Consider the following 21337-nt stretch of genomic DNA (forward strand, 5'->3'; position numbering starts at 1 on the left):
GATGATAATCTGAAGGAGCCAAGTCGGGAGAATATGCTGCTTGCCCTAGTATCTCCCATTTGAACGCCTCGATCGTTTCCCGGACCCGTTTTGCTGTGTGTGGTGAGCCGTTGTCATGGAGCAGGATGACCTTGTGTTGCCTTGATTCATATTCCGGCCGTTTGTCACATAATGCTCGATGTAAATTGATCATTTGCTGTTGGTAGCGATCTGCGTTAACGGTTTCACCTGGTTTTAGCAGCTCATAATAGATGACACCCCGCTGATCCCACCAAACACAGAGCAGTGCCTTTTTTCCAAAGCGATTTGGTCTTGCAGTGGATGTCGATGGTTCGCCTGGATTCACCCACGATTTACGACGCTTAGGATTCTCCAAATATATCCATTTCTTATCGCCGGTCACTATGCGATGGAGAAACGACTTACTTTTGTATCTGGCGAGCAGCATTTGACAAGTGGTCTTGCGGGATCCTTGCTGTCTTTCATTCAGTTCATGCAAAATCCATTTGCCCGCTTTCTGCACCTTTCCCATAGCTTTCAACCGAAGAGAAACTGCTTTCTGCGTCACATTCAATTGTTCCGCGAGCTCCTGCTGCGTTTGGGTATCATCTTCATCCAATAAGGCTTGCAATTTGTTGTCTTCGAACTTTTTCGGAAGTTTCCCACGTTCCTCGTTTCGCAAGTCAAAATCGCTACTTTTGAATTTCTTGAACCACTCGAAACACTGTGTTTTCCCGAGAGCATGTTCGCCGTAAGCTTCGACGAGCATTCGATGCGATTCTGTGGCGGTTTTCTTCAAATGATAACAGAACACCAATGCTGTCCGCAAATCATAGTTCGTAGGCACAAAACTCGACATGTTCCGGGTGTGCAACACCTTCCTATGTCTGGCACTCGGGTTACTGTGTTCCGATATAACGTCCTCGGGAGTGGCGGGCAGCAGCTGGCACTGCTTACGCGATCTTCCGCGGCTAGCATCATCTATCGGCCAATTCTGGTTTCATACTTCTACACCTGGTAGCAAGACCAGTAGTGGGTTGGGCTTTTTTCGCATCTGCTAGGTGCTGTTGGATTCTTTCATTGTCACATCTGATGGACCTGCCGATGTAATGTGCCTTGCATTCACACTGCATCGTATACACCTGGTTTATCAATGGGAAAGAGGAAGTACCGTTTGTGTTTGTTCATTTTATCAGCTATTTTGGAATTGGGTTTGTGCGCTACTTTGATGCCATATGGGAGAAGGGCTTTGGATATGCGGTTGGAAGTGCTGGGATGGTAGGGGAAGGCAAACCATTTATATTGGCCGCTAGAGGTTGATTGTGGTTGGTTAGGGTGTCAGCCAGAGAACTACAAACAAAAGACGCACGCCAAGCAACAGTACAGCAAGTTCCAACGAGGGTGGTGGCAGTGGCCGCTGAAATTAATTGAAAAAGAAAAAACAGCTTCACAGATAAAAGTGAGTACTAGTTTCTCCGTATTTATATACTACCGCGTCTCTCCTTTCCCAATTATGAAAAGACAATTGATTTAAGCCTTGCTTCCACACTATCCCTTCTAAACTTATTCTTGTGCATACAATGTTGCTATTCTAGTATTATTTATAAATATGAAGATTACCTGGTTTTGTGGAATAAAAATATAATGTGCAACCTTGTAGGGGCAAAAAGAAAATAAGAATCATGAGACAGTTTAATGGATTACTTTTTTTTTAAATGAAAGGTTGCCATTTAATATTGGTTATTGGCATTGATTAATACTATTTTCATCTTTTATTGTTGGTGGTAATAATAATTCACAGTCTATTGTATTAAGATTATTGCCATGTTGAAGCTTGAATACATAACAGTTCTTTATTTATTTGAACTTTGTTTTAGGCAATCATTGAGTAATAAGAGTCCAAGTCCCCTTGCCACCAGGACCCGGAGAAAAGCTGGAGGCAAAGCCACGACACCTCGTCCAAAGGCAAAATCTCCCTCTCCACAAAGGTATGTCATTGAAGTACATTCTGTATCTGTGGATGTTGATCCAGTAACGAGATTAGTTGTCTCAATGCTGAATTCAGAATAATTACTGTAATATAAAACAGAATAAAAGGTCAGTTTTAAACATTTACAGAAATTGAATTTCTAAGTGATACCTGTACAAATCAGTGCAGGTGCAATATGTTGCTTGTTTTCTGCTTTAGGGTCAAACTATATTTGTGGGAACAGCCAGATCACATGTTCGGCCTATGCTTTTCATTGTATGAAAGCAGGCAATAGGCCATTGAAATTACAAGTTACACAAGCAACAAAAGTACAATTTTTTTAGTGTAAAATGATCACATTGTTGTCCTTAGTTTAATTTGTCTGTCTTCTGTCTGAATTCTTTTTATCAGGCGAGTATGGGAGAATGTGTTGGTGTTTTCTCTTTGGCAACCACGAAATTGCCCTGGTTTATTGTAGTTTATTGTTAGAAGTACTATATGTAGTTTTATTGTAGATTTCCTGTAGTCATATAGGCATGTTCTTCCTCCAGGCATCCTGTTAGTACAAAAGCCAAACCTTCAGTTTCACCATCAGGGAAAAAATCTGCCTCACCTGTGAAAACAAGAAGAGGTGCCGCAAGGAAGTAAGTCTTCCTCCTTAATTTTAATTCTAAAAAGGATAATTGCAGTTTGATTTCTTCTAATTCCAACCATCTGATTACAGTGTCAGTCCTCGCAGCCATTCAGATTATCTCATACCCTTCTATGTTGACAATTTTTAGAATTATACCTCACCTTTTTGTGAATACAAAATAATAATACAGAAGGTTGTTTCACATCGATGGTAACGATTTCGATCACCAGGGAGCAGCACATAGGCACAGCACAGAGCAGCCAGAGCCGATAGGACGAAAGTACTGTGTGTTGACTTGCAAAGAAGACGGTTGGTATGTGAGTGAGTGTTTTTATGGCACCGAAAATTTCGAGTCTTTTGCGAGGGGTACATCTGTGCCCTTTCCGACGTTGGTTATAGTTATAGCCAGATAATTAAACAGTGCCACACGAAAGCCTTCCATGTGTCAAAGAAGGGCATCAACGCAGTGTTGAATCGCCATAAAGCTTGCCCCGTACTTGTTGCTAGAACCAGTCAAAGTGGGCCCCGGACATATCGGAAGCCCAAGCATTCCCCCGGTGTTGTGCGGAAAGTGAGATCCTTGGTGCGACGTGAAAACCCTGCAACGCAAAGAGCAATTGCACAGGCAGTGCAATGTTTCCCTGCAACTGTAAATCGCATCATAACCCAAGATTTACAACTTGTGCGGAAGCACAAGGCTCAAGTTCATAAGCTGCATGCCTCACATGTCCAGGAGAGGAAGACCAACAGTCGGAAGCTCTACGAACGTCATCTGGCTGGGGACCGCTGGAAGTATGTGGTGTCCCTGGATGAAGCATGGTTGTATCTGTCGGCATGTGATTAAAAAAGGGCCATCTAATATTGTCCATGTAATGCAAGAGGTCGATCTGAGTGGGTACGTGAATGTGCTGAAAGTTTTCCACGCAGGTTCATGGTTGTTGGTGGTTACTGCCATAACGGCAAACTTCCACTGCGCAGAGTAAAAAAAAAAGGCTAAAATAAATGCAGCCTATTACCAGACGAATATTTTGGATCCACTTTACAGACATGATATCCCTTCTCTCTATGGCAGCGACACATCTCAAGTTGTCATCCACCAGGACAAGGCATCCAGTCATACGGCAAAGTCCACGTAGGCATACATGGATTGGATGGCACGTGAAACGGGCATTCATGCAATCCCCTTTACAGACATTCCTGTGAAATCCCCCGATGCCTCTACCATGGATTTCTGTGGGTTTCCGTTGTTGAAACGAGCCTTGGGAAGCAGACGGCCCTGCACAATTGAGGGTCTTTGGAAAGCTTGTCAGGTGGAATGGGATCATTTGGACCAATATGTTCTGCAACGCAGTCTCCTCGAATGGAAACTCTGCTGCAGGGCCATTGCTGCAAGACAGGGGTATCACGTGGAGCACCACCGGTGGTGGCATCACGGATTTTCTTAAGGTGAGGTGGGTTCTAACTTTGTTACCATGGACGAGAAACGACCTTCTGTAAAATATATATATATATATATTCCTTTTTTTTAATGCATGCTTTGGACACATTCAAAAATGATGTGGCTGCTATAATAATTATTTTCTGGGTGCTACCATTAACTTTTTTAAAGCAGAACATAAAAATTCTTCGCAGGTGGATAATTTGCTTAAGAGAATTGTTTTTGTCTGCTGGACATAACATTAATCATGCCATTTGACAGCATTCCTGAGATACTTAATTTTAGTTTATTCAACCTATTAAGATATCGGTAGTTTGTAGAAACCTGTAGACTCATTAGGGTTTTACAAAAGTGAATATTTTAATAGAATGTAGGGGGTGTTTGTATTTCTCAACCATGAAAGTAACCTTTTCCCCCCCATTGCATTAGTAATATCAATGTAGTTTTATTATAATTTCCTGTAGTCATATAGGCATGTTCTTCCTCCAGGCCTCCTGTTAGTACAAAAGCCAAACCTTCAGTTTCACCATCAGGGAAAAAATCTGCCTCACCTGTGAAAACAAGAAGAGGTGCCGCAAGGAAGTAAGTCTTCCTCCTTATTTTTCAATCTAAAAAGACAATTGAGCTTTAATTCGTCGGAATCCAACCACGTGATGACTGTGTCAATACTAGGGATGGGCCGATATGAAATTTTGTCCGATACCGATAAAGTACCGATATAAAATTTACCAATACCGATATTCTACCGATCCGATATAAAATTAGAAGTGGTCCATGAAGAACCTGAAAGGTTCATTGATCTCCTTAATAAATATGTGTTTTGAGGTGACTGCAGTTAAAAAGAAGTTGAATATTTAGACAATTACTTTTTTAAAAAGTAGGGCATCGAGATTATCCATAAAAATTGCAACAAAATGGCAGAATTTTGCACTAAATTAAGATATTTATCGATATATCGGATCGGTAAAATAATCGGTAATTTTACCAATAAACCGATACTGATATGCCTATATCGGCCAATACCGATAGAGTACCGATTAATCGGTAACATCCCTAGTCAATACACATTACAACTATTCAGATTGTCTCATACCATTTATGTTAACAATTTTTAGAATTTACATACGAAAGAGACTTCATTTTTCAACATCAGGTGGTGAAGTTGCTCCAGGTTTTTTTATCTTCAGGACATAGTACAGCATTCAACATGCTATTTGGCAGCCTACCAGTGGTGTCCTCCTTTAGATCATGTTATAATTTAGTTTTTGTCACAAATTCTAGAGATATCAGTAGTGTGTAGCAACCACCCCCTCGCCAGGAACCTTTAGACTCATTAGGTGCTTAGGGAAGTGAATGTTAGGTTACATGCATGACAAAAAAAGCTCTTAATGGTGTGCATTTCTTGTGGAATTATGCTTCAAGATAGAAGCATGTTAAGGACGAAGGGTACAATTGCTTCATGAAGCTTGAATAGCTGAACGATGGGACGTATTGTGGGATGGAAGCTAGAATCTTACTGAGACACTCAATGGACATGTTACTCTTAGATTATGTTACTTAACCTTTAGAGGAGTGAGCGTCTCACATCTGTTAACCCTCTTACGGACTGAGCTTTGCAATGCTCAAAAAGATCTTTACCAGGAGAAGTGATTGTCGTAAAGAGCTGAAGTTTGTGTTTTATTTGTCCTGAATGGCAGTCCTCTCAACTGAGGAGTATTTTGTCCATACTCCCAAAGTTTTAAGAGAATGAAAGTAGTTGTTTGAAATGTTACAAAAATTCTTATTTGGCAGGTCACTAATGCCACCACAAAAACTGAAGTCCTATAGTCATGCGAAGTTACATCAAAAATAGATACATACAGTGAATACCCTTTGGTTAAATGTGTATAATGCTCCTAAGAAGAAGCAGTGTGGAAATTCTGTTGTAGCATCATCCCTATCGATGATAATTGCTTGAACTTTCCCCTCTTTGATGGGATACCACTCACGTCCCTACATTTTGGAAAGAGGTCATAAAATGCATTTGGGGGGGAGGTGCAAAAATTTCAGAAATCTGGCATCTCATGTTGGCTCCCTGATTGCCACTAAACAAAAGTGAAGGTCCTGCCTTGTTTCACAAACACTTAACAACATTCCATGTAAGTTTCACAGCTGTTGTTATAATATGTTTTTTAGTTGTGGTCAAAGAAAGTATATGTGAAAAGTGTCTTTCCTTATGATTTAGTACACACAGATGTACTATGTACAGGGTGTCCACCAGTCATGAAAGTCAAGAAAGAGTAAAGAAATTGTACTTGTGGTTAAGAAAAACAGAGAGGTCAAGAAAATTCATAATAAAAATATAAAGAATTTTGTATTTGTTACTTTGGTAGACACCCTGATGTAGAAATGCTTCACGTGTTTTTTTGCTTCCATTTCCCCTGTGTGGAATAGTTTCTGTCAGTGCTATCATACTGTTCCTGAGAAAGAATTCTACACAGGTAAAATGGCAGAAGCAAGAAATTCAATGAAATTGAGGAGAGCTTGATAGCTTAGCAGATATAGTAATGATATTCTATGCTGAAGACCTGGGTTCGAGTCCTCGAATATGCTGCTTCATTGGGAGCATGAAATTTTGAAGTCCAGGGATGTAAAAGCAGGATTTCACTGTGTAACAGTGTTGCCTCTTGGCTTTTGCATTGTATTGTTGTCTATTGAGGAAGATGTATGTGCAGTACATCAAAATGTGGAACCGAATTCAAGATATTTAGCCACTATAGAACTGGAAGTTATTGTAACATTCTGTAGGTGCATGATTCCTTTACAAATATTTAAGTACAACTAAGATCTTTTTTTTTTTCCAGAGCTGCAGGACAATCTGACAAGAGTACAAAGAAAGTGTCTCCATTGAAATCCAGGCATGTTGGTTCTCCAGCATCACCAAAGTATGTTGTTTCATTGTTTTACTTATCCATGCATGAAATGGTAGTAGAAAGTAAAAAATGCTCATTTCTAGACCAGGGGTTCCCAAATTTTTTGTTTACGGTGCCACTATAACCTGTCCCAGCTATCTGTAGAGCAGGGCCACGCATATCGGCAGGGAAGGAGGAGGGAAATAGAGTGGTGAAAGTGCAGCGTTGCCAACCGTATGGTCCTGACTGTACATGTAGGGATGTTCGGTCCAGACCTTATTCCCTATGCTTAATGTAAGGCAAAATTTCCCTTGCTGTTTTATCCCTAATATTCCCCTAAGAAATTCTTAAGCCAAGTGTACGGACTAGGGATGGCCAAATGGATCCGGATCCGAATCCGAGAGTTCCAGATTTGGATCCGAGTCCGAAAGTTTCGAGAGTTTCGTATCTCAATCCCATTATAATATTACCACATCTTAAAAGGTATTATGATCTTCGATTAGAAAGAAATTTTTCATTAGTTAGTCCTACAAGAATTTTTTTCAAGTGTTGTTCCTTAAATACTTTGCTACGCATCGGCTAACACACTCGTGCACAAAAATAATCTTACTTGTTTAACATAAAATGTCAGAGATGATTTTGTAAATGTCATTGAAATGAATATGTATTCATTCGAATGTATTGGAAATGAAAACACACATAAATGTGAGACATTCCATTCCAGGATGAAACCTTTAACACATATAACAAGATAGAAATGTTATACAAAAATTATACAATTGCTCTACAGTTACAGTTTTACAAATTAAAATAAAACATTATAATCTATGCAGTGTTATATAATTACAAAGTGTAAGACTAACAAGGGAGGTTATCTAAGTGTTCCCCTCCGATTTCCATGAAACTTGGCAGGTGTATAGTGGGGCCCAATGGAAGAAATACGTGTTTTTTTTTGTTTCAGCTAAAAAACTGTTTTAGGGGGGGAAACCCCTCAAATGTCAAGATGAGGACAAATTGAAGTGAGGATCTGACCCCTGTGTCCCCCTCCGATTTCCATGATACTTGGCAGGTGTGTGTATAAACGGGCCCAAATGAAGAAATACTTGTTTTTTTTTTTGTTTCGGCTAAAAAACTGTTTTAGGGGCAACCCCCCTCAAATGTCAATATGAGGACAAATTTAAGTGGGTATTTGACCTATGTGTCCCCCTCCGATTTCCATGAAACTTGGCAGGTGTATAGTGGGGCCCAAAGGAAGAAATACGTGTTTTTTTTTGTTTCAGCTAAAAAAACGTTTTTACAGGGCAAAACCCACTCAATTGTCAAGATGAGGACTAATTGAAGTGGGAATCTGACCCCTGTGTCCCCCTCCGATTTCCATGAAGCTTGGCAGGTGTATAGTGGGGGCCCAAAGGAAGAAATACGTGTTTTTTTTTGTTTCAGCTAAAAAACGTTTTTACAGGGCAAAACCCACTCAATTGTCAAGATGAGGACTAATTGAAGTGGGAATATGACCCCTGTGTCCCCCTCCGATTTCCATGAAACTTGGCAGGTGTATAGTGGGGCCCAAAGGAAGAAATATGTTTTTTTTTTTTTTGTTTTTTTTTTGTTTCAGCTAAAAAACGGTTTTACAGGGCAAAACCCACTCAATTGTCAAGATGAGGACTAATTGAAGTGGGAATCTGACCCCTGTGTCCCCCTCCGATTTCCATGAAACGTGGCAGGTGTATAGAGGGGCCCAAAGGAAGAAATACGTGTTTTTTTTTTGTTTCGGCTAAAAAACTGTTTTAGAGGGCAAAACCTGCCTCAAATGTCAAGATGAGGACTAATTGAAGTGGGGATCATCTGACCCCTGTGCCCCCCTCTGATTCCCATGAAATTTGACAGGTGTATAGAGAGGCCCTATGCCCCCTGTTTCTTCCTATGCCATATTTACGTGGTTTCTTTAATTTCTCCTCATCTTGACATTTGAGGGGGTCCTCTATACACCTGCCAAGTTTCATGGAAATTCGGAGGGAGAAACTTAGACCTCCCTTGTAAGTGTATTAATTAATTACAAATCGCGCACGCGCGCACACACACACTATGTATATATATGTATGTATGTATGTATATATATGTGTGTGTGTGTGTGTGTGTATAACAGGTAACAATATGTTATAAGCACATTCTTACTTTCCAAAGAAGCACATTTTGGATGGCAAAACGGATCCGGATCCGGATTCAAAAGTACCGGATCCGGATCCGAAAAATTTTAGGATCCAGATTTCGGATCCGCCAGGATCCTGATCTGGCCATCCCTAGTATGGACCTGGAGACAAGAATATGGTCCGTTTGCTATGTGCGTACGGTATTGTCACTTTCAAAAGTTTGCAATGCTTCCAGTGCGAAACAGGGAAATCGGGCAACTCCCGTCGCACATTACGCAATCCCGTTTCTCTCGCTGCTCATTGGTGGAGCCATCTTCCATCACCACTTGCGCAGACACTTGTTCTCGTTAGCCTGGTCTACAGTTAGCTGGTACTGGGTATAGTGTTCCAAGATTTTCCTGTGGCGCCAAAGTCGGAATGTAGGCCTATGTAACACATGCAGCGCTCAATTAGTGTGGTTACATTGTGTGCCTTAAGTTAATTTTTTTTTTTTTTTTTTCATTACAGTGGAGGATTTAATGGATTTTATACAAATAGTACCTTTGTCGCTTGCACGGGAAAATATACCTCACCGCACCTTCGTAATAATTTTGCTCAGAGTTCATTCCAGTTACATTAAAAATAGAGAGATAAATAACGACGACAGAGATTTAAAGGTGCTGCGCCAATGAAGATACAATGAATAAAGAAATCAGTGCATGAAGCGAAGTCGGCTTCATTAAGTAATCAAGCGACGGTTAGATTATTATTATCCCGTTTAGTGAGAAAAGTTGTGGCTTGCTCCCACATCTGAATAAGTATATAGTTACTGACAGCATAGACCTACAATATGGCGTTACTTGTATCATAACAGTTTTAACTTTGTTTTTCTCAACGGTGCAAGCGTTAAGTTTTAAAGACATACTTCGTTAAGCACGTACTTATCACTATAGTTTTGGTACTTTTATCTTTATAACGATAATAGAGATTTGTTTGTTTCTATTTATAAGCTGCCTACTTCATCGTTTCCCGCTCACGACCCGCTTTCACGCAGTCTCCTGCTGCAGCTCATATTACTATGACCATACAATAAGCGAAAATAGCATCGATACTTATCACACTTATGAAAACATAGGCTTTACCATAGTAAATGCGGCCATACATATTAGCGTACTATTCCAAGTCAATGCACACTCGGAGCTGGAAGTGCGTATTCAACACCACGCTCCGTGCGCCTATGTCAATGTGATCCTCCCTCCCGCGAACACTTGCGTGCAGGCCGAGGTCCTGGATTTCCCACCGCCGTTTTACTTTCCCCAAGCGAGGGAAAGGCCTATTTCATTTATCGCCCATCTCTCGTATGATGACTGTCCCTATTTTAAACCATGCTTTTTGATGGGCAGAGAGTCGTTCCGGCGGCCCACTCTTCAGCACTTTTATGTCTTGACTCAGGAAAAAGGGATGGCGTTTTTTTATCACAACAGGCATGGTGACCTGGAACTGCATTGAACGGCGTCTGAAATTCTGCTGAATTTTCTCGACCCCGTGTTGGTAATCAGGAGGCATCTCCATTCGAATCCGCACCGAATCGAGCACCCGCCGTCCCAGCTCGCTCTCAAGAACGAAACATTTTTCGAAGTACATTCGTTTGTTCCCCGGCACATTTTCTCTCCTCCCGTGGCAGCGAAACCCCCCCCCCCCCACTTTTCCTTCGCGCACCCCGCAGATATCCCTCAAGGGAAACCTCACCGCTCGCCTTTTCGCAACGGCCGATCCTTTGCAGCCACGGAAAATATGAACTTTGGCCGGAGCCGAACCAAGGTTGCCAGTGCAATCTATTTCCCTTTTTTAAAGACAGTCTCGCTTGACTCAACGGTGATACATCGACACTTCCCCCCCCCCCCCCTTTTTTTGCACATCAGCAGGATAGGCGATTGCAGTTATTTCGCCCGTTTTCTCTGAACTGTTTCTCTCAGTAACTGACCTTTGCTCCTCTTCCAATCAGCTCCCGGCATTACAATTCAGTGTTGCCAGCCCTAACGTTCTGGTTTCCAAGAACGAAAAATTCACTCAAGACAAGTTTTCTATCCGTTCACTTTCTCAGAACATAGTTTTTTTTTATTAACTTACCTAAAAATTCATGGAAGCGGATATTCCATTTCCGTTTTTAAAATTTCGTTTCGATGAATGGTGCTTTACTTCGAACATTGCATTCTAACGTTTACGTCAGCCTATCGATGTGACTCCTTGACATTTGAAAGCCGTTTATTCACTTGATAAGTGACACTTTTTTTTAAAGGGTTATTAATTTTAAAAAAAAGGGACTGGGCCCTACAGTGCTCAGCCATTTTCCTTCCGAATTTTATTACGTTAATCCCAGGGAATTGGCGTTTGGATTACTCTTTTCAGTGGCATTCAGAAAACGGTTACCATCGCTAACCACAACGATAATATCTGCCTTTCGGCGGTATAGTTTCAATTATGTTTCAGTTATTTATAACTTCCACACTCCCTTCTCGTGGCAAACAGCCAATTATTTTCCTTATTTTAATTCTCGGCACATTTAATTTATTACCTGTAATTCATATATTACGCTTATGCTTTCAATTCAGCCACAATGAATTCTCGCGTTTTAGAACAACTTTACAGAAATGTATTCCCTAATAGTTTTTTTAAGGGACATCATCTTATGAACATTAATTTAATTTTCCTTCGTTTATTGCATACGCTCGCCCGTACTGGGACTTACAATCGGTTACATTCTCGAAATAAACCGTCGCTTGAACCGATACCTTTGCCTAATGGCAACGCATCTTATTACCATAGTATTCACGCTGTCGTGAAGGAACATATGCAATACCTTTTTGCCCTTGTGTTTTTGATTCATTTTCGAACCCCCCTTTTATTCGTATTTACGCCATTTTTGTTTTTTTTAGTCAATTTATTACCCATTGTACACTAAAGGAATTACTCCCCCCCTCCAATGCCGTCAACGTTGACTACAGAGGACGGGATATTTCACTTGTTGCAAGTTCATCACCACCCTCAGGAAAATAACGTCCTTTATCAATTTTTTATTTTTATTATTATTCTTACGATTATCGTTCTCGCCACGGTAACACGTCCCCATCTTAACGAATAACCTTTGGGCTAGTGCTTTGCTTTTGCAATTGCATATTTTAAAGAATAACTTTTAAACTTAACCCCCCATATACCTTGTGTTTTATTGCAATTTTTTTTCACATTTTCTATATTTTCGCTCCAATCGCGACATTTTGAATATATTCAAGAAGCAACGTTTCAGTTTGCACCCCTACCTTTTTTTTTAAACGATCTGGTCTGGTTTTCCTGTTCATTTTTCAGCTGCCCCTTACCCTACCTTTTCACACCGTTCGTCTCAGCCCAGCAAGGACTGTTGCTGCAGTTTGAAGCAGAGATCACAACAGATGCATCCAGCATCCCCAGGAATCATCATGTTCCGGATCAGCATCTTCCAGAGGTTCGTTCCCTCCAGGACAAAAGTGCACCAACTCCCTACTGGAACTACCATTCTTGCGACGCGTGATCACCAGACGTTTTTCGAGTCCAGCAGTGCACTCCACCCCCCAGACTTTTCATCTTTGTGATCAGCACCTTTCAGAAGTGCATCATCCCCCCGGGACTATTCATCTTCGTGATCATCACGTTCCTGAGACGCAAGCACCAGTTATTCTTGCGACCTGCGATCACCATAAGTGGTTCGTCTACAGCAGTGCGCCCCAACCCCCAACGACTCATAATAATTAGTGATCAGCGCCTTGTAGAAGTCATCAGTGTTGATTGACAGCTATCACCAGCACCCCCCATTAGAATTCATCAGTTTGGAGAGCAGAGTTCCTCCGACCCGCCGTCAGCTTTTATCATGGGGATGACCATTACTTACCAGATGTCCCCCCAGACTCATCAGTTTCGGGACCAGCAACGCCCCAGTGCCTTCGTCACATTTCAGAATTCACGTTGGCGCCGCTGTCCGTCTGTCCACTCTAGGATCTTCATGACGACCCCCTCCCCCTCGTCGAGTCTTCACTATTTGGCGCCAGTGCCCCATCTCCGCACCTCATCTCACCTCAGTGCGTCGTTCAGTGCTCACCCTTAACCCCAGGGAAGCACCCAGTCGGTATCTGAAATCTATCGCGTGCACAGTTAGTGCCTCGGAATTATACAAGTTGTTGAACTAAGAAAGTTATGGCGTGAATAGTTGTTACCGAACGTTACAAAAGGAGTTACAGCGAGGAGTAGTACGCTATCGGAAAGGAGTTTTATTTCAGGAGAGTTCATCAGAGTTTCATCAACGAACCAGAGAGTCGATCGTCACTTCCAGATCTACAGGTAACGAACGTTCCTCTATCCTTGTCTTTCATTCTCTCACACCCTTGCCAGACCAGTCAATTATAGTGTTTAAAGTTAATCGTGAGTGTTCTTATTTCACGGGGCTAGCCCCCTTGCTTGGTTAATTGTAGACGTAGCTTTTCAGAGTTATACACCCTCTTACGATACACCTCTCGCAGCCAAATAACTTCGAATATCAGGCTTCACATAGCCTATCTACGATCCCTTAATTTAAAAACAATCGGGGACTTTGTACGATAGAGAGGCCCTATGCCCCCTTTTTCTTCCTATGCCATATTTACGTGGTTTCTTTAATTTCTCCTCATCTTGACATTTGAGGGGATCCTCTATACACCTGCCAAGTTTCATGGAAATTCGGAGGGAGAAACTTAGACCTCCCTTGTAAGTGTATTAATTAATTACAAATCGCGCACGCGCACACACACACACTATGTATATATATGTATGTATGTATGTATATATATGTGTGTGTGTGTGTGTGTATAACAGGTAACAATATGTTATAAGCACATTCTTACTTTCCAAAGAAGCACATTTTGGATGGCAAAACGGATCCGGATTCAAAAGTACCGGATCCGGATCCGAAAAATTTTAGGATCCGGATTTCGGATCCGCCAGGATCCTGATCTGGCCATCCCTAGTATGGACCTGGAGACAAGAATATGGTCCGTTTGCTATGTGCGTACGGTATTGTCACTTTCAAAAGTTTGCAATGCTTCCAGTGCGAAACAGGGAAATCGGGCAACTCCCGTCGCACATTATGCAATCCCGTTTCTCTCGCTGCTCATTGGTGGAGCCATCTTCCATCACCACTTGCGCAGACACTTGTTCTCGTTAGCCTGGTCTACAGTTAGCTGGTACTGGGTATAGTGTTCCAAGATTTTCCTGTGGCGCCAAAGTCGGAATGTAGGCCTATGTAACACATGCAGCGCTCAATTAGTGTGGTTACATTGTGTGCCTTAAGTTAAAAAATAAGCACACATTTCAAATTCAGGAACATTTTTATGTGTAAAAAGTACTACATAAGCACATATTTGAAATATGTGTCATTTCAGTAAAAACATTGGAACATTTTGCAGCACCGGCTTACACTTTGAGAACAACTGCCCTAGAGGCTTAAAAGCACCATTGTTATGTGTAAGAAGCAATGGTGTATTCTCCCATACTCTCTGGTTTACCTGGTAAACCAACTTTGATTTTACATTTTTCAGGGGGAAATGTAAAATCGAGGATAGATATTGTCAGAAAATTTGTTTTTGTTTTACTTGCATGCCTCCTTTGGTGCTTTATACAGGGTGTCATTTTAATGGCGACCACGGAAACATATAGAGGACATCAAAACAAACAACTTTTCTCAGTAACATTTCTCTCGGAGCGTCGTTTCGGCGCTACAGTCGTTCAAAAAAGCCCGTTTTGCCGCCTGAATGCTGGCAACCACACACAACATTTGATTGCATTTGTGACGTCATATCCCGTCGTGAAGCGATGCGTTACAGGGTTGCCAGGAACACACATATTCTGTGAAAAATGACATAGCTACAATCAGCCACATTATGTGCCGTAAAACAAAACGAGAAAACACGTTCTGCAACCTAACAGGAAGTAAACAAACGATGCCAAAAATGGTAGAAGGGAAATAGAATTCAAATGGAAATGGTCATATCGAATTTTGTCTCAACTTAGATGTCAAATATTTGCAAATCTAGTTACCAAGTTGGCATCTACAATTTAGGCTATCCACTTCATCCTTCTGATACTAGTTGTCTGTGACACACTGAACAGATGACAAAATAGAAATGAAAGAACTCAAAATTCCAAAGGTAAGCAACACATAATATAATGTATATTCAGGGCATTATGAGGCAAGTGACAAAAATGGTTGAAAATACAGGGATATAAATAGTAGTACAACAAACTCTCCGACGACTGTGTTTATCTACGCACCGGATACACATGTAATAGTTTGCAACTCTGAACAGGGCAGTATATTCGCTACTGATTCATAATTAGATTGTTACTGTGGTTGTACGTGTTTTAGCCGTAATGTAACAACGTGAACCTCAGATACTTCCGTTATCACCACAAAGTACCACAAGGCATCTGGACACAAACCTGTAGATATCAACCTTGCAACGAGATTTGCAAATATTTGACATGTAGCTGGGCGTAAACAGCCAGTTGTAAGTAGAATAAAATTTATCGTTGTTGATATTTGACATGTAGGCTGAGACAAAATCCGATATTGACTCTTCATTTTGAATACGTTTTTACCATTTCTCATATCGTTGGTTCACTTCCCCCTTCCCCTGAGATGACTGCTGATCTTCTGGCTGGTAGGCTATGATGTTCGGTTTACTGGACGCGTTTCTCGCTTCGTTTTACAGCTAATAATGTGGTTGGTAGTTTTGTCATTTTTCTCAAAACTTGTGTGTTCCTTGCAACCCTACCGTGCGCTGTTTCGCCGCAGGAAATAACGTCACAGATACGATCAAATGTTGTGTTGGGTTGCCAGCATCCAGGCGGCAAAACGGTCTTTTTTGAACGGCTGTAGCGTCGAATTGACGCACCAACGTGAAAAATGTTACTGAGAAAAGTTGTTTGTTTTGATGTCCTCTACACGAATCTGTGGTCCGTGGGCACCATTAAAATGACACCCTGTATATATTGTATCTAATTAATACATAATAGACAAGAATTGTTGCAGTAAACCAGCTCAAATTATAGAGACTAACAGTTGGGAAGTAATTTTATACAAATATTTTTCTATTTGACCGAGTCTGTCATTCAGTGCAGAGCATTCACTGCCTGTGGATTATAAAATTATTGCCTTAATTAAAAATGTTTGTAGGTATGGGCTGATATGAAATTTTGGCCGATACCGATAAAGTAACGATATAAAATTAGAAATGGTCCTTGAAGGACCTGAAAGGTTCATTGACCTCCTTAAAAAATGTGTGTTTCAAAGTGACTGCAGTGCAAGAGAAATTGCATACTTAGACATTTACTTTTTTAAAAAGTAGGGCATGGAGATTATCCATAAAAATTACAACAAAATGGCAGAATTTTGCATTAAATTATGATATATTTATCGATGTATCGGATTGGTAAAATAATCGGTAATTTTACCGATACACCGATATGCCTATATTGGCTGATACCGATAGAGTACCAATTAAATGGTCCCATCCCTAAAAAATGGTGACTGAAATTTCTTCACATGACAATTTGCTGCAAGAAGTGTCATTTCAATTCTCTATTCATTATCTTTCTTTCCCACTTTTATACTTTCAAGTTCTAATTGAGCAAATATGATAGGTGAGGTGTGCATTGTAACTGTAAGATGTTAGTCTAATTGCATTACTTTAAACTATTCATAAATTTACACATGATAATCAGAATAATAAAATAGCTGCAGTTTAAGCATTAATTTCACTCTGATATTCAATGCTGGTGAAAAATTAATGAAAATAACTTTTCACACAGACAGGTTAGTGTTGAAATAGGTAATTACATGTTTGGTAACTTCAATTTTTTTTCTTGTGAAAATACTGGTGAGGGCAAATGTCTGGATTTCCACATTGGACATTTTACTTTGGACAGTGATATTATTAAGGTTATATATGTATATGAATATCATTTTTTTTTCTGTCTAAAAGAATCGTCCTTGTGTTTCATGATACATGTATTAATTACAGTCTATTACATGAGTTTTTTCTGGTAGGTGGGGAAAGTGTAAGATTGGGTTTCAACTAGTGATGGCCATATAATCTGGGCAATTTGGATATGCAGATAATCGAGATTTTTGAAATCTGGATAGAAAATTATCCAGATTTGGCCATCCCTAGTTTCAACTATACCCTCATTGTTAAATTAGCTTCAGCCTGTTTTGAATATATGAAAACAGTAATATGTTTGGGTATGTTGAACAGAGGAGCAGGTGGGTACAATGTGACCCTGAAAACACTCTTCTGATACATGTCATCCGAGTTGTGGAAGCTGACTACAGCATGCCCCATTCCTCTGTAGGCAAGGGAGCAGCGAACTGACCACCCACCTGGTCGTCTTTCCACCATGATGTTTGGGAACTTGTTTGAGCAGAAAGTATCGTGCACTTTGTAGGGTAATGATATTTATTCTTCTGCTTGTTCCAGGTCTCCGGTTGGGGTACGAACAAGAAACCGCAAGAGGTGAATGAACGCATGCGTTTCTAGTTAGAGAACCGTGGAACACCCTCTGATGAAATCCGCACCAGCTGCACATCCATGTATATGCATAGATTTTATAATAACGTTAAAGAAGAGCATAGGGTCTACAAGTACTGCATACAGATTGACCATTTCCTACCAAACTGAAAAAAGGAATGGCAGAGTTCCATTTTACAGTAGAGGATTTTTATTTCATGGCAAATTTAATTTGTCCTCTTGCAATTGTTCATTTCTTCTGCAAGAAGATTTTTATAATAGTTGCCAGTGGTATTGAAAACTTGATGAATTTTTATCAATCCTTAATGTGCGCATGTCCATAAGTATTATTGTAAATATTTAGCATTTAATGATCTCGATATTTTGCCATTATATTTTTAAGTGTGAAGTAAATTCATTGGTGATTTTATAAGGATCAGGATAGTGGAATTAAATCATGTTAACTAAATAGTTTATATTGTACGGTTTTTCTGGAAGCATCAGGGAAATGATTACTTATTTTTTTATAAAAAAAATGTAGTGTTAGCTAATTCATTAACTTACTCATATGGAAATAGTATCCGTTTTAAATGAGACACACACATTTGAGTAGTGCGAGATAAATTTATTTTAATTTTTGTAGTTTAATAGAAAATAATGGCTTCAAGTTTTGTTCGTTTAGTACTCACCATAGTGTTTTAGCTTTCAGTGTTTACGTGTTAGTGAAACTTAGTGGATGTTCTCTGTTAATCATGCAGGGAAGCACCGGTGCAATAATGTAATGTAATAACCATTTGACTTTTAACATTATATTCATAATGTATTCTTGTACATGTAACAAAAACAACCACTGCCTACAGTTCATTTTGTATGTGTGTTGCAGGTAATTTTATATTTATGAATTCACAAAGAGTGTTCATCTGTGGTTTTTCCATTAAAAATTGCATATTGCAATTTATATTTACCAACTGCATAATGTGCCATGCAGTGGCAGGCCATGCCTCAAGTTTCATTACTGAAAATTCTTTTCAACATCAGATAAATGCCAAATAAATAAATTTTCGACAAATAGCTCTCCACTGTTCTAAACATACTCTCTGTTCCATGGGGATGTTTGAAGCTGTTATTTTGTCAGAAAGGCAGCAACATTGATTGTACTTCAAAATTCTACATGGAATACTGTTGGAACTTGTTTGAAATAGATAGTCTTTTCCTGTGCACCCAAGAAAGCAATATCTTTAGATATAATGTAGTTTTCTTACTTTTTACTGAAGTAATATCATTCATTTTGTAGCTTTGAATGTTTTGTGTGTTTAGGATATTAAAAATGTACATGAATTTCAGGAAATTAAATGAAATAACATTTTTGTATGGGTCATGCACTAAACTACAGTCACCTGTTAATTTTTAATATTTTTTGTGCATATTTCAAAGTGTAGTGATGTATCAGTGCATTTGAATTCAAGTTATATTCCTTTATTTGAAATACAAGCACAGCAGTGACTATTTTGAATTACCATGCAATAGTTGTAAAATCTCTTTATTTGTGATTTGTCACTTGAGTAACTCAGTGTTTCACTACTTGCATTAATTATTTACTGTATCAGATGTGTAATATTGTTTGAATGTAATTGTTTACTAGTGTTATAACAATTCTCTATCTTTGTTCCATTTGTATCTCTTGACAAATACATTGTGCCAGATCATCAAGTAAATCAATGTAGGAATAGTTTTAAACTTGCAAAAGTAGCAATGAGAAATTTACTCCAGTGTGTAATTTTTAGTTCTCCTAATACTTGTGTAGTCTATCAATTTTGTAATGATCTAATGAATGAATTCAAACAAGTTCTTAAGGTATATCTGGAATGGAATTCTGCTGCATGCCATGAAATGTATGGGTGTCATTTTAACTTTTAAAAAAAATGAATTCATTGTACAAAAGAAGTTTCCTGAAGTGATGTTAACTTCTAAACCTCTCACAAAATCACACAATATAAATTGTGCAAAAGACAATTCTCAGAGCAGTGTAAGTAGTATAAGTTCTGCAAAGTAAATATAATTTATAATGAAATTAGGAATTTCCACGCATGCAGTCTTAGAACGCACAACTTACATATGTCCCAATGAAATTCCAATTGTTATAATCACACAATAGGATATGTTTAAAATATTTTGTCTCTTGCTTTGAGTCAAATCATCCAAAACAGTTAGAAATATGAAACACTCTAATGTTTATTCGTGCAGGTTTATATTCTGTAAGCCATACTTGGTTGTGTTCGCTAGGTTCATATATTTTAGTGGTATTTTCAATAAACTTTCCTGTCAGGGTTGCTATAGAGTGACACTGTCTTCATACACTTTGTCGTGGTGAATACTTTAAAGCATCTGTTGAATATAAATTGTTTCTAAAGGTGGTTGGTTTGTATTGTATCGCAAGTGTCCAGTGCCTTAAGCATGTTGACAAGATTTCAGAAGAAATTCTTAGTTTGGTAATATGTATAATGTATTGATGCATGAGCAGAAGTGGTCGAATAGGAATGTAAAGATTGGAGATATGTTGTACAAATTTTAAGCTAACATGCCTCACCAACGTCTTTATAAATGAAATGCAACATTTTCTGTACACCAAAGGAAAATAAAAATTAATGAATGATTATTCTCAAAATTAATATGCAAAGTATTTTGTTTATCACTGAATTGAAATTAGTGATTAAGTAGTTACCGTATTTACGCGTGTATAATGCGCACTGTTTTTGGATGGGTAAAAGTGACAAAAAAATCATATCTCGTATATAATGCGCGGTACAATCCAGTTTCAAGAAATGGCTTTCTTAGTTGTAAGTTGTAAATCTGTTGCTATGCTGATCAAGAGTGAATGACGTCATACCTATTCAATTGCTCATTCCTTCATTTTCAAAATATATACTTTTTCTTTCCGTGACTAATGTAACATTTATACGAGGCACATTCAGGACCTTCCAAATAGCAGTTAGCAGCACAAGATTTCTTCCATTAAGGAATTTACACACTCCATGTAGATCATATTATTTGGCCAGTAATACATTTTAATTTTTATTAACTTTTTCCTTATGTTTTCTTTCATCCAAAGTACCATAAAAATCAGAACGTTTCTTCATTTTTTGATGAACTTATTTCAACTGCATTTCACATTAGTGTCGTTATCTTGTATGGAATACTGTTTCCATATTCAGAAACTGCAGGATTCATGCTTTACAACGATATATAACATGATAGGGTTCCGTAAACAGGAGAAATCAATGCAAGTGTCCCAAAATCGTGTAATGACCCTGTGCGGTTTCATGTTGAGTGTGTGAATTATTCCGTTCATAATACACACCACAGTTTTTGGGGGGCAAAAATTTTGGAAAAAAGTGCGCATTATACATGAGTAAATAAGGTATGTAAATGTTTATCATTAGTATCGAATTTGCTGGTACGTACTGTATTCTTTTTGGGGATAACTTTCTCCAACCCTGCAAAATCTAAATTCAGAAAAATGGGTGTGTACACAATTCGTCTTGATGTTCCAGATTAGCAGTCTCTTGAAGGGACTGGAAATCCATGGTCAGTGCTTACAGTATTCAGGATTTCTCAAATAAATAAATAAATGCATTTGTGACAGGATCATGATCATTGGAGTGAAAAATCAATTACCCTTGTAACTCTGGAGTAATAATTTCATTACCCA

The 21337-nt window shown here is 39.1% G+C and overlaps 1 protein-coding gene across 5 annotated transcripts in view; it reads left to right on the forward strand.

Annotated features, from left to right (window-relative positions):
- Positions 1-20281, forward strand: part of LOC145981563 (uncharacterized) — a 68948-nt gene extending 48667 nt beyond the window's left edge. For 4 of the 5 annotated variants that reach the window (XM_083114908.1, XM_083114906.1, XM_083114907.1 and 1 more), the window contains 5 exons: positions 1878-1988; positions 2521-2613; positions 4531-4623; positions 6885-6965; positions 17599-20281. In XM_083114908.1, the coding sequence (XP_082971034.1) occupies positions 1878-1988; positions 2521-2613; positions 4531-4623; positions 6885-6965; positions 17599-17638 (418 nt within the window). In that variant the 3' untranslated portion in view covers positions 17639-20281. The remainder of the gene's footprint in view (positions 1-1877; positions 1989-2520; positions 2614-4530; positions 4624-6884; positions 6966-17598) is intronic. The other variant, XM_083114905.1, reaches the window with a different exon arrangement.
- Positions 20282-21337: the final 1056 nt, after the last annotated feature.

Source organism: Lepisma saccharinum, chromosome 29 (assembly GCF_977018435.1).
Source record: "Lepisma saccharinum chromosome 29, izLepSacc3.1, whole genome shotgun sequence".
In the NCBI taxonomy this organism is placed as follows: Eukaryota; Metazoa; Arthropoda; class Insecta; order Zygentoma; family Lepismatidae; genus Lepisma; species Lepisma saccharinum.